Source organism: Bombina bombina, chromosome 3 (assembly GCF_027579735.1).
Source record: "Bombina bombina isolate aBomBom1 chromosome 3, aBomBom1.pri, whole genome shotgun sequence".
Lineage (NCBI taxonomy): Eukaryota > Metazoa > Chordata > Amphibia > Anura > Bombinatoridae > Bombina > Bombina bombina.
The window spans coordinates 493,000,695-493,023,727 of record NC_069501.1 but is presented as its reverse complement, the minus strand read 5'-3'; the positions used below and the strand labels follow the sequence as shown (position 1 = coordinate 493,023,727).

At 37.5% G+C, this 23,033-nt stretch overlaps 1 protein-coding gene across 1 annotated transcript in view; it reads left to right on the top strand.

Moving 5' to 3' along the window:
• Window positions 1–23,033, top strand: part of SLC6A17 (solute carrier family 6 member 17) — a 260,585-nt gene that overhangs the window by 215,495 nt on the left and 22,057 nt on the right. The window contains 1 exon segment of the mRNA XM_053706840.1: window positions 12,735–12,897. Within this exon segment, the coding sequence (XP_053562815.1) occupies window positions 12,735–12,897 (163 nt within the window).

The window sequence follows — 23,033 nt, the reverse complement described above, 5'->3', positions numbered from 1 at the left end:
GGTAAGTGAATCTTCGGGGGTTAGTGTTAGGATTTTTTTAAGGGTGTATTGGGTGGGTTTATTTTTAAGATTAGGGACTTTGGGCCGCAATTGAGCTAAATGCCCTTTTAAGGGCAATGCCCATCCAAATGCCCTTTTCAGGGCAATGGGGAGGTTAGGTTTTCTTAGTTAGTATTTTATTTGGGGGGTTGGTTGTGTGGGTGGTGGGTTTTACTGTTGGGGGGTTGTTTATATTTTTTTTTACAGGGCTATTGGTAGTTTAGTTTAGGCTAGGGTTTTTTTTTATTTTAGGGGGGCTTTTTTATTTTGATAGGGCTCTTAGATTAGGTGTAATTAGTTTTAAAGATCTGTAATTTGTTTTTTATTTTCTGTAATTTAGTGTTTTTTTTTGGGATTTAGCTAATTTAATTTAATTTATTTAATTGTATTTAATGTAGGGAATTTATTTAATTGTAGTTTAGTGTTAGGTGTTATTGTAACATAGGTTAGGTTTTATTTTACAGGTCAATTTGTATTTATTTTAGCTAGGTAGTTATTAAATAGTTAATAACTATTTAGTAACTATTCTACCTAGTTAAAATAAATACAAACTTGCCTGTAAAATAAAAATAAACCCTAAGCTAGCTACAATGTAACTATTAGTTATATTGTAGCTAGCTTAGAGTTTATTTTATAGGTAAGTATTTAGTTTTAAATAGGAAAAATGTAGTTATTAATAGTAGGTTTTGATTTAGATTTATTTAAATGATATTTCAATTAGGGGGTGTTAGGGTTAGACTTAGGTTTAGGGGTTAATAAATTTAATATAGTGGCGGCGAAGTTGGGGGCGGCAGATTAGGGGTTAATAAGTGTAGGTAGATTGCGGCGACGTTGGGGGCAGCAGATTAGGGGTTAATAAGTGTAGGTAGGTTGGGGCGACGTTGGGGGAGGCAGATTAGGGGTTAATAAATATAATGTAGGTGTCGGCGTTGTTGGGGCAGCAGATTAAGGGTTAATAAGTATAATGTAGGTGGCGGCGATGTCCGAGCGGCAGATTAGGGGTTAATAAATATAATGTAGGTGTCTGCGATGTCGGGGGCGGAAGATTAGTGGTTAATAAGTGTAAGATTAGGGGTGTTTAGACTAGGGTTCATGTTAGGTTGTTAGGTGTAAACATAAAATGTGTTTCCCCATAGGAATCAATGGGGCTGCGTTATTAAGTTATACGCTGCTTTATTGCAGGTGTTAGACTTTTTCTCAGCCAGCTCTCCCCATTGATGTCTATGGGGAAATCATGCACGAGCACGTACGACCAGCTCACCGCTGACTTAAGCAGCGCTGGTATTGGAGTGAAGTGTGGAGCTAAATTTTGCTCTACGCTCACTTTTTGCAGGGTTTGTAAAAACCTGTAATACCAGCGCTGCAGGGAAGTGAGTGGTGAGAAAAAACTGCTCGTTGGCACCGCACCCCTGTTACCACAAAACTCGTAATTTCGCCGTAAATAATTCCTTTTTAAAACTAAATACCTATAAAATAAACCCTAAGCTAGCTACAATATAACTAATAGTTACATTGTTTTTAGCTTAGGTTTTATTTTTATTTTACAGGCAAGTTTGTATTTATTTTAACTAGGTAGAATAGTTAGTAAATAGTTATTAACTATTTACTAGCTACCCAGTTAAAATAAATACAAATTTACCTATAAAATAAAACCTAACCTGAATTACACTAAAACATAACCTTACACTACAAATGAAATAAATTGCATTTATTAAATAAAATTAACTAAATTACAAAAACAAACACTAAATTACACAAAATAAAAAAGAAATGATCAAATATTTAAACTAATTACACCTAATCTAATAGCCCTATCAAAATAAAAAAGCCCCCCCAAAATAAAAAAAAATCCTAGCCTAAACTAAACTGCAAATAGCCCTTAAAAGGGCCTTTTGCGGGGCATTGCCCCAAAGAAATCAGCTTTTACCTGTAAAACAAAATACAAACACCCCCCCAACAGTAAAACCCACCACCCACACAACCAAACCCCCCCCCAAAAAAACTACCTAAAAAACCTAAGCTCCCCATTGCCCTGAAAAGGGCATTTGGATGGGCATTTAGCTCTTTTTCAGCCCAAATCCTAAGCTAAAAATAAAACCCACACAATAAACCCTTAAAACAAAAACTAACACTAACCCCCGAAGATCCACTTACAGTTTTTGAAGACCCTGACATCCATCCTCAATGAAGCGGTAGAAGTCCTCAGCGAAGATGGCCGAAGACTTCATCCAAGCGGGCCAAAGTCTTCATCCAGACGGCATCTTCTATCTTCATCCATCCGGCGCAGAGCGGCTCCATCTTCAAAACATACGGCGCGGAGCATCCTCTTCTTCTGACGGCTCTTCTCGAATGAAGGTTCCTTTAAGTGACATCATCCAAGATGGCGTCCCTTGAATTCCGATTGGCTGATAGAATTCTATCAGCCAATTGGAATTAAAGGTGAAAAATCCTATTGGCTGATGCAATCAGCCAATAGGATTGAGCTTCAATCCTATTGGCTGATTGAGCTTGCATTCTATTGGCTGATTTGAATAGCCAATGCAATGTGAGCTGAATCCTATTGGCTGATTGCATCAGCCAATAGGATTTTATCAGCCAATCGGAATTCAAGGGACGCCATCTTGGATGACGTCACTTAAAGGAACCTTCATTCGAGAAGAGCCGTCGGAAGAAAAGGATGCTCCACGCCGGATGTCTTGAAGATGGAGCCGCTCCGCACTGGATGGATGAAAATAGAAGATGCCATCTGGAGGAAGACTTCTGCTGGCTTGGATGAAGACTTCGGCCTGCTTGGATGAAGACCTGCCGGCTTCGCTGAGGACTTCTGCCGCTTCGTTGAGGATTGATGTCGGGTCTTCAAAAACTGTAAATGGATCTTCAGGGGTTAATGTTAGTTTTTTTAAGGGTTTATTGGGTGGGTTTTATTTTTAGCTTAGGGTTTGGACTGAAAAAGAGCTAAATACCCTTTTAAGGGCAATGCCCATCCAAATGCCTTTTTCAGGGCAATGGGGAGCTTAGGTTTTTTAGGTAGGTTTTAATTTGGGGGGGGGGGTTGGTTGTGTGGGTGGTGGGTTTACTGTTGGGGGGTTGTTTGTATTTTTTTTTTACAGGTAAAAGAGCTGATTTGTTTGGGGCAATGCCCCGCATAAGGGCCTTTTAAGGCTATTGGCAGTTTAGGCTAGGGGTTTTTTTTATTTTGGGGGGCTTTTTTATTTTGATAGCGCTATTAGATTAGGTGTAATTAGTTTAAATATTTGATCATTTCTTTTTTATTTTGTGTAATTTAGTGTTTGCTTGTTTTTGTAATTTAGTTAATTATATTTAATATATGTAATTTATTTAATTGGTGTAGTGTAAGGTTAGGTGTTAGTGTAAGACAGGTTAGGTTTTATTTTACAGGTAAGATTGTATTTATTTAGCTAGGTAGCTAGTAATAGTAATAGTTAATAACTATTTACTAACTAGTGTACCTAGTTAAAATAAATACAAACTTAGCTGTGAAATAAAACTAAAACCTAAGATAGCTACAATGTAACTATTAGTTACAGTATATTGTAGCTAGCTTAGAGCTTATTTTACAGGTATGTATTTAGTTTTAAATAGGAATTATTTAGTTATTAATAGAAGGTTTTATTTAGATTTATTTTAATTATGTTAAAGTTAGTGGGTGTTAGGATTAGGGTTACCTTAGGGTTAGGGGTTAATAACTTTAGTATAGTGGGGCGGAAGATTAGGGGTTAATAATTGTAGGTAGGTGGCTACGACATTGGGGGTGGCAGATTAGGGGTTAATAAATGTAGGTAGGTGGCGGTGATGTTAGGGGCGGCAGATTAGGTGTTAAGTGTATGTAGGTGGCGTCGATGTCGGGGCAGCAGATTAGGGGTTAATAAGTGTATGTAGGTGGCGTCGGGGGCAGCAGATTAGGGGTTAATAAGTGTAATGTAGGTGGTGGCGATGTCGGGGGCGGCAGATTAGGGGTTAATAAGTAATGTAGGTGGCGGCGACATTGGGGACGGCAGATTAGGGGTTAATAAATGTAGGTAGGTGGTGGCGATGCTAGGGGTGGCAGATTAGGGGTTAATAAGTATGTAGGGTGTGGCGATGTTGGGGATGGCAGATTAGGGGTTAATAAGTATGTAGGTGGGGGCGATGTCGGGGACGGCAGATTAGGGGTTAATAAGTATGTAGGTGGCGGGGATGTCGGACGGCAGATTAGGGGTTAATAAGTGTATGTAGGTGGCGGCGATATCGGGGGCGGCAGATTAGGGGTTAATAAGTGTAATGTAGGTGGCGGCGAGGTCAAGGGCAGCAGATTAGGGGTTAATAAGTGTATGTAGGTGGCGGCAATGTCGGGGGCGGCAGATTAGGGGTTAATAAGTGTATGTAGGTGGTGGCGATGTCGGGGGCAGCAGATTATGGGTGTTTAGACTCGGGGCTTACCTTTTTACCTTTTTACATTTTACCTTTAAAATAACCTTAGCTTCATATTGATTTAATGTAGGATGCTTACGCTGTACCATTTAATTCTATTGTCTGTACTTTTAAAACATTAACCTATTATTTCAGTTCATTAACCTTGCAGCACATGACACACTCTAATATTGAATTTTACTGCTTTCCTTTCAATACATTGGACAACATATTTCTTTTAGTTTACATATACAAATAATACATTTTGTCTAGCGAGTTTAGTATGGGAGAGGCTATAGTACAAATTAAAGACCCAGGTCTTACAAAGGTCCAAATGATTATTCAGTGATTAGGGACTTTGAATATATTTTGCTTAGTATTTTTTAAAGTAAACTACAGGCTGATTTAAACCTAAGGTCAATGTGGCCGTCCATTGAATAAAACTGATTACTGTATGTGTCTGAAGCTTAGAAAAAATGATTTCAAAATAGCTAAAGTTTTAGTTCTCAACAAGCATAATTAATGGCAAAATTGTAGAAAAGCTTATCAATTTTAGGGGTTAATAAGTGAAGGCAGGTGGCGGCGACATTGGGGGCGGCAGATTAGGGGTTAATAAGTGTAATGTAGGTGGCGGCGACATTGGTGGCAGCAGATTAGGGGTTAATAAGTGTAATGTAGGTGTCGGTGATGTCGGGGGCGGCAGATTAGGGGTGTTTAGACTCAGGGTTCATGTTAGGGTGTTAGGTGTAAACATAAATTTTGTTTCCCCATAGGAATCAATGGGGTAGCGTTACAGAGCTTTACGCTCCTTTATTGCAGGTGTTAGGCTTTTTTTTAGCCGGCTCTCCCCATTGATGTCTATGGGGAAATCGTGCACGAGCAAGTAAAACCAGCGGTGGAAATAACTTGCAAGTTAGCACAGAGCCAAGTGTATGCTTTATCTAAATCATGAAACTTTTAGTTTTGACTTCAATGTCATTTTAAGTATCTCTAAATTCTAAGAATTTCAGTTCAAATATTGTGGCCTATAAAATGTTATGTAAAATGTAAGTTTGGGGGATTGTAGATCAGAAACTGTTTTAAGCGATACCTCTCAATACAGGCCAGGGATCATTGGTTGCCTAGTGGGCAGCACCCCCAAGAGTTCAATGGGTGTGCTGGTGATGCCACTACAGATATATGGTGATATCACAAAGGGGTGGATTAAAGGGACATGAAACCCAATTTTTTTCTTTCATGATTTAGGTAGCACATATCATTTTAAACAACTTTCCAGTTTACTTTTATTATCAAATGTGTTTCGTTCTCTCTGAGGTGGATTCCTTCAGGTTCTGGTGAACTGCCTGTGCAATGATAAATGCCGACAGCGTATGCTGTCGGCATTCAGCGATGTCTGTCGGACTTGATTAGCTACGGTGTATCATGTCGGACAGACATTGGTAAATTTACCCCTTGGTATATTTTGTTTAGTTAGAAACCAGCAGTGCATTGCTGCTCCTTAAACACATGGGTGAGCCAATGACAATCAGTATATATATGCAGTCACCAATCAGCAGCTAGAACCTAGGTTATTTGCTGCTCCTGAGCTTTCCTAGAAAAACAAGGATAACAAGAGAAGGAAGCAAATTAAATAATAGAAGTAAATTGGAAAGTTGTTTAAAATGGTATGCTCTGTCTAAATCACGAATGTCTAATTATGACTTTACTGTCCCTTTAAGTGTAGCTGGAAGGAGGAGGCGGGAGAGTGACTGTTTAGATTTGGGGTTTTGTTAAACAAAAAAGAGGAATAAAATGAGCCAGAGGGATGTATGGGAAAGGTAACACAAGCAGATTGCTGTATGACTAGAAAGTAGCGTGACCAATGTGCATGCATTATAGTTCTCCTTGTCTTTTTTTCTACAAAGGACCCTTTGTTAGAGACGTGCAGGTTTAGACTAGGTTTCTGGTTTGTTACACTAGGGGCCTGTTTGAAATGCATCGGAGTACATTTGTAGTACCACCCACACCCCCTTGCTCTTTGTCAATATTCTGTAGGCAAATTATATTGTGTGCTTCTGGCATGTGGCTACCACCCCATTCATCTCAAGAACTCTCACACAACAGACTGGGTAATTTAGGAAAGCTTTGACTCACAATGCAGGTTTTCCAAGCTTTTAATTTTCTAAGCCTCCTATTTACATTCTACTTATCATTACCAAAGACATTGCTATGGCACCCTAACCTAACAGCTAAGTGTTAAAAGATATATGTTCAAGGGACACTGAACCCAATTTTTTTTCTTTCGTGGTTCAGATAGAGCATGAAATTTTAAGCAACTTTCTAATTTAATCCTATTATCACATTTTCTTCATTCTCTTGGTATCTTTATTTGAAATGCAAGAATGTAAGTTTAGATGCCGGACCATTTTTGGTGAGCAACCTGGGTTGCTATTGCTCATTGGTGGATAGATTCATCCACCAATAAAAAGTGCTGTCCAGAGTACTGAACCAAAAAAGTGTAGATGCCTTCTTTTTCAAATAAAGATAGCAAGATAATTAATAATAATTGATAATAGGTACCAGGCTAAAAGAAAAGAAGTGCCCTCAACCAATGAGGACCTTTGATTCTATGTTCTTATGTAATAACATCCTGAACGGCTCAACTCTACTTTTACAAGCTCATCTCTCTACCCCAACAGTTAGTCGTTCCCTCCAGACCCAGGTGAGGATACCTGATTGTTCCTATAGTAGCAGAATAACATCTACAGAACTATGGCTTCTTAGTTACATATGCTGTTCAATTCAGGGAATAGATCATAACATTGTTCCAGTTGTACTGATGTTATACTAACTCCTTGTTTCCTTTTCACAGATGAGTTATATAGTTTTAGTCCTAGGGAAACTTCTCTTAGTATAGGAGATTTTGTTGGTTCACAATTATACTAAATATTAAGCCATAAGAAAATCCACTTAAGTTGACTTACATTATATACATATATATATATATATATATATATATATATATATATATATATATATATATATATATATATATATATATATATATATATAATATATTCTATATGAAACCACAATGGAAGCAATCGACTGATATTGGCAATATCTCATACCTACCACTCTCACAGTCAAGATAATAACTCGCCTCTACATCTATACTTACCTTAGGGAAGTAGTCAGTTAGACCGACCTTATCAAAACTCCTTGTATTTTTCAAGACTACATATATTGGTCTCACCCCTCAAGGACACAGGCTTTACATACTGACCATACGCTAGATCATAAGACCACATACAAAGAGAACCTATGGATTTTGGTTATACTGCTATAATCTATAAACTTATACGCTTTAGAGATACACCGATGACTAACTTGATCCTAATCTTACCTCATCTTAGAGTATGCTGAGGATTTTCAGCAAGCAAAAGGTTATCTCACTCAGACTAAAATCCTATTTAGGCCTATATCTCCACTACTATATTATAATACCCTCAACTGAGTTATATCTGTGTATAAGTTAAATATGTGTATAAAGTTGTTAAAGATGAATACCTGTCAGTATTGAGATTGTTGTTAATTTTATTGGTTCCTATTGCTACGCAGACCTGTTTGTGAACTATAACTTGAAGGTTAATGTTTAACGGACTTTCTCCCCCTCCTATTGAATACTTAACATATTCACCCCAGGTGGAGACCCCCCCTCTCCGGTACCCCCCCCCTTCTCCACCACTAGTTCCCTTAACTCAGAAAACACTAGTTTCACAAGTATATGTCCTAATAACCCCCCTCCCTACATAGGCCCCATCCTATTGATCCTATATGGACACCCAAAGTTCTCTGTCCACTTTAATAACATAATTTATAGTGCACTCTCGAGTGCATTCTACATACAACGCATATGCAGCTCCCTCCCCCCTCCTTAACCCCCATAACTTTCGAGCGGCTCTCACCCTCTGAACATCCCTCCCCTTCTCCTCTTTATTGCAAAAGATCCCAAAAAGAATATCTAGACCCGTTGCTCTTGTAGATCATTTAAAGGTGTTTTTTTTGTTCTGAGCATTCTACGAGAAACAAAGTTCTATAAGGTATAATATGTTAAAATGAGAAATCATTCCTTAACCCTGGGCTCCTATATTATGACATTCTCCAAATAATAATAGTCCCACCCCTCTTGCAATAAGCAGATGAATAAGTGTGTATTATGATTATCTCTATACAAATCTCATTAAGACTATGGGGCATATCTATCAAGCTCTGTATGGAGCTTGATGCCTCGTGTTTCGGCGAGCCTTCAGGCTCGCCAGAAACACCAGTTATGAAGCAGCGGTCTAAAGACCGCTGCTCCATAACCTGTCTGCCTGCTCTGAGGAGGCGGACAGAGATCGCCACAATTCAACCCGATTGAGTACGATCGGGTTGATTGACTTCAATGCTGAATACGGAGAGCGTATTGCTCTCCACATTCAGCAAGGTCTGTCAGACCTGATCCGCACTGCTGGATCAGGTCCGCCAGACCTTTGATAAATAGGTCTCTACTTGTCATTTTACTTTGTTTTTTATTTTGCTTGCCCATGGTTTTAAATGGAATTAAAATGTACAAATATATTTATATCCCTGCGAAGATACGACAGATGATTATATTGTACCTAACTTTCTCAATAAAATCTTAAAAAAAAAAAAAATTGATAATAGGAGTAAATTAAAAAGTTGCTTAACATTGCATGCTCTATCTGAATCACGAAAGAAAAAATTTGGGTCCAGTGTCCGTTTTAATAGCCTGTCTCTTTTGGGTGGCTCAGTGACTGGTAAAATTGGCATAAGTCCACGCATAGTTCTCATGCGCTGGATTTGTTGAGGAAGTGCAAGCAACAGTCTTACAATAACTGTATTGTTAAGTGCCCTCAAATAGGCGAGGAATGTATGTAAGATTTTGGGAAGAAGTGGCTCTGTAAAATAGTTTTCAGATCACAGCCTTTTCAGTGGATAAAGTAAAAAAGTGGAAATATGTTTTTTTAATTTAAAAAGGTCCAGAAAGAAAAACAATTCAAAACCAACTACCACATTCCCAATTTAATCCATGTTTTGCCTCATCCTCACTCTCCCTGGCCAATCTATTGGTTATTGTTTCATAGAGGTGCACTTACAGCTTCTCATTTACTTGGAGGTCTAGGTATCTATGTTAAATCCATGTCTTCAGCAGAACATGATGATTTGTACATCCACTGGCCACAGTTAGGGATCCTTTATATCAGCTTACTTGCTTTATTAGGAGTATGATTCTCGACCCATGCCATTTCGCCTATTTGAGTTTGCTTCATCACTGAAAGCAAACTCATGTGACTCATTAGCTGTCATGCATTCTTGTGGTTGGATCAGGGGCTGATGTTAGTGTTTCTGTGTGTGTGAGTGTGTGTTAGGTGTTATCCCCAGGGGGGGGAAGTGTCAGGTCAGGCCAAAGCCTCTGGGCCGCTGTACCACCTGGAGCAGATGTAGATTATCTGATAAGGATCCCTTAGAATGACTCAGACCACGCAGCAATATGATCTAAAGCCAATCATGTTTATTGAACAGTGCAAGCCTATCTTATAGACTTCAGTAACAGCATATAGGGTTAAGGGGATGACACGTTATTACCGCGTCATTTTACACAGTTATACAGAGTAAAACACAGTGTGATTCTGGAAAGTTACTAGCTCATAACACTATTGTATAGTCATAATAAACCATGCATCTGCAGAGACACCAAGGTCGCTGGACCATCTTATTGATATTATATTCTTCTGGGCGTACAGCCAGGAAGCTTCTACAAGGCCGAAAAGCTAAGGAAAGTACCATAACAAGCACATAGTTCCCACTACATAATAACCCAGTATAATAAAGTCTAATCATTACAAAATGGATGCTAATCATCACAAGATGGCTGCGAGGAACAAGATGGCTGCAGTCAGGTTCACATTACCCCTAACAGTGTGTTTGTATGTATGTGTGTTTCTGTGGGTGTGTAAATGGGTTGTTTTGTGTGTGCATGTGCTTCTGTGTGTGTGAGCATGTGTTTTTGTGTGAGTGAGTGAGTGAGTGAGAGTGTTTGTGTGTGTGAGTATTTGTGTACGAGACAGTGTTTTTCTAGGTCTGTAACTGTTTGTGTGTGAGAGAGTGTGTTTTTGTTGTGTGAGTGTTTCTGTGTATGTGTAATTGAGTTTGTCTGTGAATGTTTCTGTGGCTGTGAGTTTATATGAGTGTTTCTGTATCTGTGAGTGTGTTTCTGTTTGTGTGAAAGAAAGTTTGTGTGTGTGTAAGGGATAATTTTTCTATGAGGGTTTTTCTGTGTGTGTGTGTTTCTGTCTGTGCATGCTTGTGTATGTTATTACCTTTATTACATTTTCAAGTTTTACTACACTCAGGAATAAAGTATGCACACATTTTAGTCAATTTGCCCAAAATTGCAGTTATCTCGTTGGAATTTTTTTTAGAAAGTTTTAGACCAAGCATAAAAAAGGGTCTGGAAGGTATGTGGTATCATTGCACTGGGTCTCGAGGAAAAAAAGCTTAATATAACCTAGTATGGCTATAAATAATAATATTCCATTTATTTTATTTTATAAGATAGAGTGAAAGTAGTTTTATATTTTAAAATGCATTTAATATCCATCTTGTTCTAAAAAAACAGAATGTACACTAAATAGAAATCCACATATAAAGCATGCTAAATTATGTAAAAACAACATTTTTGCACAAAAAATTACACAAAGAGATTACATAAAAGTTGCATACACAAAATAGGTACCGCAATAGGGTTACTGAGTTGAGTGTAGTAAGCAAACGAAAGCACATACAGATATCAGAGAATTTTCTTTATACAAAAAAGTCTCCTCTCAATCCCCTTAGATTTTGAATTTCCTGTATAGGAGAATGAGAGACAAGAGAACTTTTATGTGAAAACTGTGGTTTCAATGTGGCAAATATCGAAAAGAATGAGGGGCTGATTAATAATCGGTCTGTCCGACATGATCCGCTCAGCAGACCATGTCCGACAGACATTGATGGATGCTTACAGCGTACGCTGTCTGCATTTATCATTGCACAAGCAGTTCTTGTGAACTGCTTGTGCAATGCCGCCCCCTGCAGATTCGCGGCCAATCGGCTGCTAGCAAAGGGTGTCAATCAGCTTGATAATTCGGCCCCTAAATCTTCAATTTAAGACCATAACCAGAAGTTACATTGAGTGAAGAGGAATCTTGTGATTTGTAATCATAAATACTACGATAAGTATTTTAGCTTTACATTCTTGTGAGTAGATTTTTTTATTAAATAAAACTCTTGATATGCCGTTGCGCTTTCCTGTTTTTTTCAGTACAAAACTGTGCCATCTTCGCTAACAAACAAATAATAAACCAATGCACACTAAAGAGACATCAAATAATAAGAAATGAAGTCTATTAATTTAAAGGATGGGCCACAAGACCTTCTAGAGATCAAATGATGGGTGTGCAGATAGCAAATACTTAATGTTCTAGATATGTGTTTAGCATTTTTTAAGCAATGTATTATTTCTGTACATTGGTGTCATGTCAAGGATATTTTACTTTTGAGACACCTTTTTGATATATAGGAAATATGGAGAATGAAACAACTAGTTTCTGTAGAAACTGCACTTCTATCATAGTGTGATCATTCTAGATCAGTGTTTCCCAAACACTGTCCTCGCGTACCCCCAACAGGCCAGGTTTTCATTATAGCTGAACCAGTGCACAGGTGAAGTTATCAGCTGATTAGTAACACCATGTTTACTAACCTGCTCTCATCCATAAGCTAATTATTTCACCTGTGCACTGGTTCAGCTAAAATGAAAACCTGGCCTGTTGGGGATACGTGAGGACTGTGTTTGGGAAACAATGTTCTAGATATTCACAGTTAAACATTATCCTCTTTTTCCATGCCACCTCCAAATCAGCATCAGACATGGGAGTAAGTGCCAAGCACACACAGTTATCATATTTGGTGTTGGCATCTTGGAAAGGGATATATTTTTCAACTATTAAAACCCACAAAGAAGGAAAATACTTTTAAAAAAAAATATGTATTCCATTTTGGCCTTCTAATGGTTGGCGATACTATTAAACCTAAAAAGTTCACTTAGCTTTAACTTTCACTGTTAACTCGCTAAGGAAATAAATTAAAGCAATTTAACTTTTGTGCAAGATTTGATTCCAATAGACTTGGCCCCAATCTTTTCAATTTGTTCGTTCTATTTACACAATGTAAGAATATTTTTTTCTTCAACTTTCTAGGTTCATGGATGAGCTTACAGAGATGCTTGGGTTTCGTCCATATAGATACTACTTTTACACATGGAAATATGTGTCACCAATCTTCATGGCTCTTCTGCTCACAGCAAGTATCATCAGATTGGGGATAAGTCCCCCAGGTTATAGTGCGTGGATAAAAACATTGGTGAGTTATAAATTAAATATTTGGGTAATCTATAAAAAGCTATTGCTTTTCTGAGAGCAAAGGACAATAAGAGATGGAAAGTGGAAAGTTGAATATAACATGGTGAACCTGAAAGACTGAGGACCCGATATTCTAAACCTCGCCAGTAGGTAGAGAAATCACACAAAATCTTTGGGAAATTTTTAGACCTTATAATGTAGGCGTCTCTGCTTCACATCAAGAACAATGCATAGGGAGAAAAATATCTTTTAAACTAAAATTTGTGTTTTCAAACATTTACTTAGAGACCTCTCCGTACTGATAAGACGTCTTAGATCATCTCACCTAAGCGGAGACCATTCAGTTGAGATATTCTAAGAAGTATCGTTGGTACAACTATGCCATTCAAAAAAATTTACAAACACAAGTTTATGTTGCTATGTAGTGTTCTTTATGTGAAACTGAGACTCTCACATTACAATAGAAGGTCTAAAAAAATCCTCAAAATGTTGTGTAAGTTCTTTCTATGCCGGTGAGGTTTTAAATATCAAGTCCTGAGAGACAGAGAGGGGAACAGGAAATGGGAGAAATGGTCCAATAAAAGAGATAAACGAGAGTAAGTGAATTAGGGGAATGAATACGAGGCCGAACTGTTATCCGACGGACACTTGTGCGACGGATAATAATCCGAAAAACATTTATCCGGCTGCTTGGTGGGAATGAAGCTTAAAAATCACGGTTTTAGCTAAAACATTTTTAATAGTGGACTGGTATAAAATATTAATAAACTTGATGACATTTATTAAAAAAAATTTTTTTATTTTATTCCCGAGTCACTGATTACAACAGAAAACTTTGGATCGTATGTGCCCTTGGCCGAATGTCTCTTGAATTATTTAAGTAAATCTTATATATTATGTGTTATTGACTTTAAAAAGTCTAATCTTGAGTATTCACTGTATTTTTCTAAAAATTTCTTTATCCTGTTGTTTATGATTTCATATTTTTTTTTTTCTCAGTTCAACTCCAGAATCAATTTTTTCAATTCTGCTCGTTCCTTTCTTATTTTTTGAAACTAGTCTGTAGATGCTTGGGTGGGTTACAGACATTCGTTGATCAAACGCTCTGTGCCATCCTTCTAGAGAGTCTTTGTTCTAGGTAACCCTAGTTTTGTTCTTTCAAAAGTGTTCCACATCGTAATATCAAAATAGGTTTTCTTCTTTTACCTTTTTGTAGTTCGCCAATCCAGGTTTTTTCAAAATAATTTAAAAATTCAGATAAAATGTTACTGCTTTGTTTTTCTATTGATTTTATAAAGTCATTAAATGTTTCAACTACATCTTCCCCTGGCACAAATGCTAATGCTTCTAAGCATTTTATGATCAGAGCATTTTTTTCATTATTATACCATATTTTTAAGCCCAAAGATTGTATTTTTTTTCCACAGGCATTGGGAAAAATGGAAAAAGCATCCGTAAAATATTGTATTTTGAAAAAAATTTGTCACGCAATTTATTGCTGCTCTTTCAAAATCTACAGTATTTGATATAGGATTAATATTTGGATTGTTTTCTTTTATAATACTAAAAAATAAATTTTAAGTTTACTGATTTTTATTTTTTGATATGCAGTATACTAATGGTATGGTATGGTTATCTTCTATTAAACCATGTATTGTATACAACTGAAAACCTAAAGGAGTTAAGTCAAATGTTCAGTCACAGAGCCAGTGTTGTTTTTTTGAAAGAAGATCTACATTTTTTTTTTAGTAGACAGAATGATTAAATTTTCACTTTCGTGCAGGATGAAATCTTCTCCTCTGGTTGTTTTTCTTAATTCATCATTTAAAATGTTTCCATTCGGTGTTGTTCGCTGTCGACGTACCATTCTGGCAAGAGTTTCTTTTTTAGGTAGAGCTCCTGCTGCTTCAAGGGGGAAACTAGATGTGCAATTTTGTATTATGCTTGATGTTACTGTTGGTATTCTGTTATTATTAGGGTAGGATAACCGGATATATCAATTATTTTATATAAAGATGGAGGAAAAATCACACAGGCACTTCTTGCTTCTATGTCTTTATTATACTACACTGCTTCTGCTTCCTGTGTCAGGAGGAAGGAGGAGGTAACAACATAAAATAAACTTTATTTACACTTCTGTTAACATACAATGTACATAGGCTACAACACTGTAAGAGCACTTTCTGTTTATATCTCAACCGTTACTTCCTCTGAATTTTTAGCAAGTTCTTTTACTTTTTCAGTTGTTTTCAGAGATAAAATTCTTTCTGCATCAGGTGGATGTGAATGATTTGATGTGTTTTTTTCAATTATATCATTAATGGTTTTTAGCCTCCACAAAAACCTCCAATATTTTACATTTTCCTTTTTTTTTTTTGTCTACAATGTATGCATAACCTTCATATAACATTTTTCTTCCTCCTTTACACATCTTTATGAACTCCATTTTTAAAATTGAATATGTTTTTTTTATTTTTTTATTTAAGTGTCTGTGTTTGTATTTTATACCTCAGTAGCGCACAATATGGGGCCTATCTATCTATCTATCTATCTATCTATCTATCTATCTATCTATCTATCTATCTATCTATCTATCTATCTATCTATCTATCTACCTACAGGCTCGCCAGAAACAGCAGTTATGAAGCAGCGGTCACAAATAACCTGTCCGCCTACTCTGAGCAGGTGGACAGACATCGCCGGAAATCAACCCGATCGAGTACAATCGGGTTGATTGACACCCCCCTGCTGGCGGCCCATTGGCCATGAGTCTGCAGGGGGCGGCGTTGCACCAGCAGCTCTTGTGAGCTGCTGGTGCAATGCTGAATACGGCGAGCGTATTGCTCGCCGTATTCAGCAAGGTCTGGCGGACCTGATCCGCACTGTCGGATCAGGTCCGCCAGACTTTCTTAAATAGGGGCCATTATATTTAAATTCTCTGTTTTTTTAGTGATGACAATTACGCAATTGCCTGATTTGCTGTTCAGCGTGAAGTCAGAAGCAGTGTATCTTGGACATATGTCTGACAGACAAATGTCCTTCGGCATTCTGTCCATCTGCATTTTGTCCGAGCACCGTACGAATAATGACTTAGAGGGGTAAAGCCACATTGGGAGAGAGTGAAGAGCTTATTGGAAAGATATTGGGACTGCTAGAGGACAGAATTGAGAAGGACACAGAGTCATAAGTCATAAGGGTTTGATCATGAAGTAAGAAATGAAGTAGGGAATTAGAGACATGAAAGGAATGGGGGAGTAAATCAGAGAGAGAATTGCTTCAAAAAGAAACAGAAAAACAAGATACTAACAGTGTATATGTGTTTGCATATAGAATTATTAGTTATATACATGGCCACTGTATATGGATATGATAACCCTTTATGGGCTAGATTATTAGTGGAGCACAAATAAGTGCTCCCACTTGTGGGCTTTCTCAAGTGCGCTAACCCAACATGAAATATAAATATTTCACATTCCAATGTTCTTCACATAACAAAATATGTTCTATTTATTCTTAAATACATATTTATATTTATGATTATATATAGGTATATATATATATATATATATATATATATATATATATATATATATATATATATATATATATATATATATATGAATATCTATATAAAAATACATGGAACATTTTCCTCTATGTGAAGAACATTGGAATGTGAAATATTAACAGTAAATACATAGTTAAACACTTTATTAAATATGAATATTACATAAATGATTTTTCAGGTTTTCATCTACTTGACTGCAAAGGGATCCAATGCACACATACATACACACACACACACACACACATATATATATATATATATATATATATATATATATATATATATATATATATATATATATATATATATATATATATATATATATATATATATATATGTGTGTATTTCTGTGTTTATATGTGTAAATATGTCTGTAAATACATATATACACATATAAATACATATGTACACACATATATATATATATATATATATATATATATATATATATATATATACACATGCATACATAAATATATGCATACATACATACACATATTTAGACATGTATATGTATGTATGTATCTCTATGTTTATTTTTATTAGACATTTTTATTATGAGTGTAACTACTTTTTCAATTTATTTTCGTTATCAATTTTTCTTCATTCTCTTGGTATCTTTTGTTAAAAAGCAGGGACATATACTTAGGAGCCAGACCATTTCTGGAACACTATATGGCAGCAGTTTTGTAAGAATGTTATTCATTTTCAAGAGCACTAGATGGCAGCACTATTTCCTGCCATGTAGTCCTACAAACACCTACCTAGCTATCTCTTCATCACATAATATCATGGGAATGAAGTCAATTTGATAATAGAAGTAAATTGAAAACTTTTTTTAAATGATCTGCTCTGTCTGAAACACAAATTACATTTTTTAGGTTTCACATCCCTTTAAAATGCAACAGCCTTGAGAGAAAGCAGTCTGGGCAAGCAATTGTTTCTGCAATCTTAAATTCAGACAGGAGATGCTGCCTCTCCTTTCTCAAAAGCAAGGCGTACAGGTTTCCTGCCTAAGAACATTGTCAGCTGCAAGTATTGTAACCAAGTCCCCATATGTCAAGAATTTAAAGACCTCATATGCAATATCCTCCATCACTTTTAATCCAAAAAGACATCATAAGCAATCATCCACAACATTTCATCCTAATTGTGATCAAGCAGATTTGTCTGGCACAGCTCCCTTTATGCTCCCCATAATGCACCCACTAAACCCTCTCAGTGCAAACCTCTCTATGGTAAACCCCAAATCAGCTAAGATACCACCAATGTGATGATCCCCATAACTATAAAGCCCCAAATGATGACTTGACAATGCCTCTTAGGACTACTCCCTACACAATCCCATCATTCATTACAATTCTTCATAAAATCTAAGCACTGCAAAACCTAGATCCCAAAAATTAAAGGGACAGTCTACTTTAATTTTTTTGTTTTGTTTTAAAAGATAGATAACACTTTTACTACCCATTCTCCAGCTTTACACAATCAGTATTGTTATATTAATATACCTTTATGCCTGTTTCTAATCCCCAACACGCCATCTTTTATCTCATTGCATTTTCTTAGCTTTTCACAGCTAGACAGCGCTAGTTCGCGTGTTGTGCCATACAGATAACATTGTGCCCACTCCAGTGGAGTTATTTATGAGTCAGCACTAACTGGCTAAAATGCAAGTCTGTAAAAACCACTGAGATAAGGGGGCAGTCTGCAGAGATTTAGATACAAGGTAACCACAGAGGTAAAACAAAGTGTGTTGGTTATGCTGAGGAATCTATCTTTTTAAACAATTACAAATTTCAAGTTGACTGTCCCTTTAATATAACCGTGTTGGTTATGCAAAACTGGGGAATGGGTAATTATGGATTTATCTATCTTTTTAAAGAATAACAATTTTCAAGTAGACTGTCCCTTTAACACTTTGACAGTGGTAGTTCTAGGAAATGCATTGGGCTGCAAAGCACTCCCAGTTTTCTAGGTTGCCCCTCATTGTTTGAATTACCTGCAGCACAGGGGCAGCTCACTCTATATGCCCCACAAAGAGCAACAGGTAAGAAACATTTAGGTGCTCATTGGGCTGAAGAGGATAGTAACTATTTTACCTCCTACTGCTGTCCCTCTAATATCATTGACCTCCTAGATATACCCCTGAACTTCCTAGTTTTGCCTCTGGACCATTCAGCTTCACCCATGGAAAATAAATTACCAGCGCACAGAAATAACTTATATAAACAAACATGATAATTAGGGATCTCCCTCACCTAAAAAGTGGAATCAAATTAAACAAATAAATCCTGATTGCGCAAAAATGCTAAAATATAAGTTTAAAAGGGGTTTATTAAAAAAATTGTTTTTCCTGGAGTATGGTAAAATGTGTTTTACTAGTCCAACATCATAATAAAAATCAAATTAAAACATTAAATACATGTGCACATCAAACTCATCCCATATACATTTAAAATAGTGTAGTATTTGGAATAGATACAAACAAAATAAATACAAACACAATAGCACAGATTGTTTGAGTAATTAAAGTCCAGGTGCAAACTGAAGAAAGAGCAGTCCTGGGTGTGGGCCAAAGGTGAGCCTTCTTTAATATTGACTGGACCCTGGGCAAACATTTTCTTGGGCCCCCCCGCCCATGCAATTTCGCTCTCCACCAAAACATCCCAAAAAAACAACCAAATCAATTTATTGTATATATATATATATATATATATATATTTTTTTTTTTTTTAAATGATTAGCACAGCAGTGAATCATCCAGAGCATACACATGTACACACAAACACACACTCTCCAGAGCATACACATGTACACACAAACACACACTCTCCAGAGCAAACACATGTACACACAAACACACACTCTCCAGAGCATACACATGTACACACAAACACACACTCTCCAGAGCATACACATGTACACACAAACACACACTCTCCAGAGCATACACATGTACACACAAACACACACTCTCCAGAGCATACACATGTACACACAAACACACACTCTCCAGAGCATACACATGTACACACAAACACACACTCTCCAGAGCATACACATGTACACACAAACACACACTCTCCAGAGCAAACACATGTACACACAAACACACACTCTCCAGAGCATACACATGTACACACAAACACACACTCTCCAGAGCATACACATGTACACACAAACACACACTCTCCAGAGCATACACATGTACACACAAACACACACTCTCCAGAGCATACACATGTACACACAAACACACACTCTCCAGAGCAAACACATGTACACACAAACACACACTCTCCAGAGCATACACATGTACACACAAACACACACTCTCCAGAGCATACACATGTACACACAAACACACACTCTCCAGAGCATACACATGTACACATAAACACACACTCTCCAGAGCATACACATGTACACACAAACACACACTCTCCAGAGCATACACATGTACACACAAACACACACTCTCCAGAGCAAACACATGTACACACAAACACACACTCTCCAGAGCATACACATGTACACACAAACACACACTCTCCAGAGCATACACATGTACACACAAACACACACTCTCCAGAGCATACACATGTACACACAAACACACACTCTCCAGAGCATACACATGTACACACAAACACACACTCTCCAGAGCATACACATGTACACACAAACACACACTCTCCAGAGCATACACATGTACACACAAACACACACTCTCCAGAGCATACACATGTACACACAAACACACACTCTCCAGAGCATACACATGTACACACAAACACACTCTCCAGAGCATACACATGTACACACAAACACACACTCTCCAGAGCATACACATACACATGTACACACAAACACACACTCTCCAGAGCATACACATGTACACACAAACACACACTCTCCAGAGCATACACATGTACACACAAACACACACTCTCCAGAGCATACACATGTACACACAAACACACACTCTTCAGAGCATACACATGTACACACAAACACACACTCTCCAGAGCATACACATGTACACACAAACACACACTCTCCAGAGCATACACATGTACACACAAACACACACTCTTCAGAGCATACACATGTACACACAAACACACACTCTTCAGAGCATACACATGTACACACAAACACACACTCTTCAGAGCATACACATGTACACACAAACACACACTCTCCAGAGCAAACACATGTACACACAAACACACACTCTCCAGAGCATACACATGTACACACAAACACACACTCTCCAGAGCATACACATGTACACACAAACACACACTCTCCAGAGCATACACATGTACACACAAACACACACTCTCCAGAGCATACACATGTACACACAAACACACACTCTCCAGAGCATACACATGTACACACAAACACACACTCTCCAGAGCATACACATGTACACACAAACACACACTCTCCAGAGCATACACATACACATGTACACACAAACACACACTCTCCAGAGCATACACATGTACACACAAACACACACTCTCCAGAGCATACACATGTACACACAAACACACACTCTCCAGAGCATACACATGTACACACAAACACACACTCTCCAGAGCATACACATGTACACACAAACACACACTCTCCAGAGCATACACATGTACACACAAACACACACTCTCCAGAACATACACATGTACACACAAACACACACTCTCCAGAACATACACATGTACACACAAACACACACTCTCCAGAGCATACACATGTACACACAAACACACACTCTCCAGAGCATACACATGTACACACAAACACACACTCTCCAGAGCATACACATGTACACACAAACACACACTCTCCAGAGCATACACATGTACACACAAACACACACTCTCCAGAGCATACACATGTACACACAAACACACACTCTCCAGAGCATACACATGTACACACAAACACACACTCTCCAGAGCAAACACATGTACACACAAACACACACTCTCCAGAGCATACACATGTACACACAAACACACACTCTCCAGAGCATACACATGTACACACAAACACACACTCTCCAGAGCATACACATGTACACACAAACACACACTCTCCAGAGCATACACATGTACACACAAACACACACACTCTCCAGAGCATACACATGTACACACAAACACACACACTCTCCAGAGCATACACATGTACACACAAACACACACACTCTCCAGAGCATACACATGTACACACAAACACACACTCTCCAGAGCATACACATGTACACACAAACACACACTCTCCAGAGCATACACATGTACACACAAACACACACTCTCCAGAGCATACACATGTACACACAAACACACACTCTCCAGAGCAAACACATGTACACACAAACACACACTCTCCAGAGCAAACACATGTACACACAAACACACACTCTCCAGAGCAAACACATGTACACACAAACACACACTCTCCAGAGAAAACACATGTACACACAAACACACACTCTCCAGAGCATACACATGTACACACAAACACACACTCTCCAGAGCATACACCATAGTTGCCAACATTTAAAAAAAAAATCCAGGGACACTTTGCAGCAGAGCAAGCAAGCGGGTTACTGGAGTATTGACGACCTACTGATCAACTGCTCTGCCCCCTCAGTTCTGCAATCAAAACACACCCATGTGAAAGTAATAGTATAATTTAGCCTTATCCATAGTTTATTATACAGATTACAGCACCAAGCTCTTACACCTACCCAGTCTCTGGAACACATTCTGGGCATATGGTTATTTCTACAACACAGCATCAAAATTAGAAAGACAAATAATATGTGAACCCATTCAATAATAATAACAATATTCCATTAGGAATGAATTATATTTAAATAATACACTATATCTATTTATCATCTATCTATCTGTATATATGTATATGTGTATCATCTATCTATCTGTGTGTGTGTGTGTATATATATATATATATATATATATATATATATATATATATATATATATATATATATATATATATATATATATATATATATATATATATATACAAACAACAAATGTTGTGCAAAAGAGATTTTCAGGGACATTTCCAGGGACAAAAAACAATCCATGGACATAGAACAAAATCCAGGGACTGTCCCTGGAAATCAGGGACTGCTGGCAACTATGATACACATGTACACACAAACACACACTCTTCAGAGCATACACATACACATGTACACACAAACACACACTCTTCAGAGCATACACATGTACACACAAACACACACTCTTCAGAGCATACACATGTACACACAAACACACACTCTCCAGAGCATACACATGTACACACAAACACACACTCTTCAGAGCATACACATGTACACACAAACACACACTCTCCAGAGCATACACATGTACACACAAACACACACTCTTCAGAGCATACACATGTACACACAAACACACACTCTTCAGAGCATACACATGTACACACAAACACACACTCTCCAGAGCATACACATGTACACACAAACACACACTCTTCAGAGCATACACATG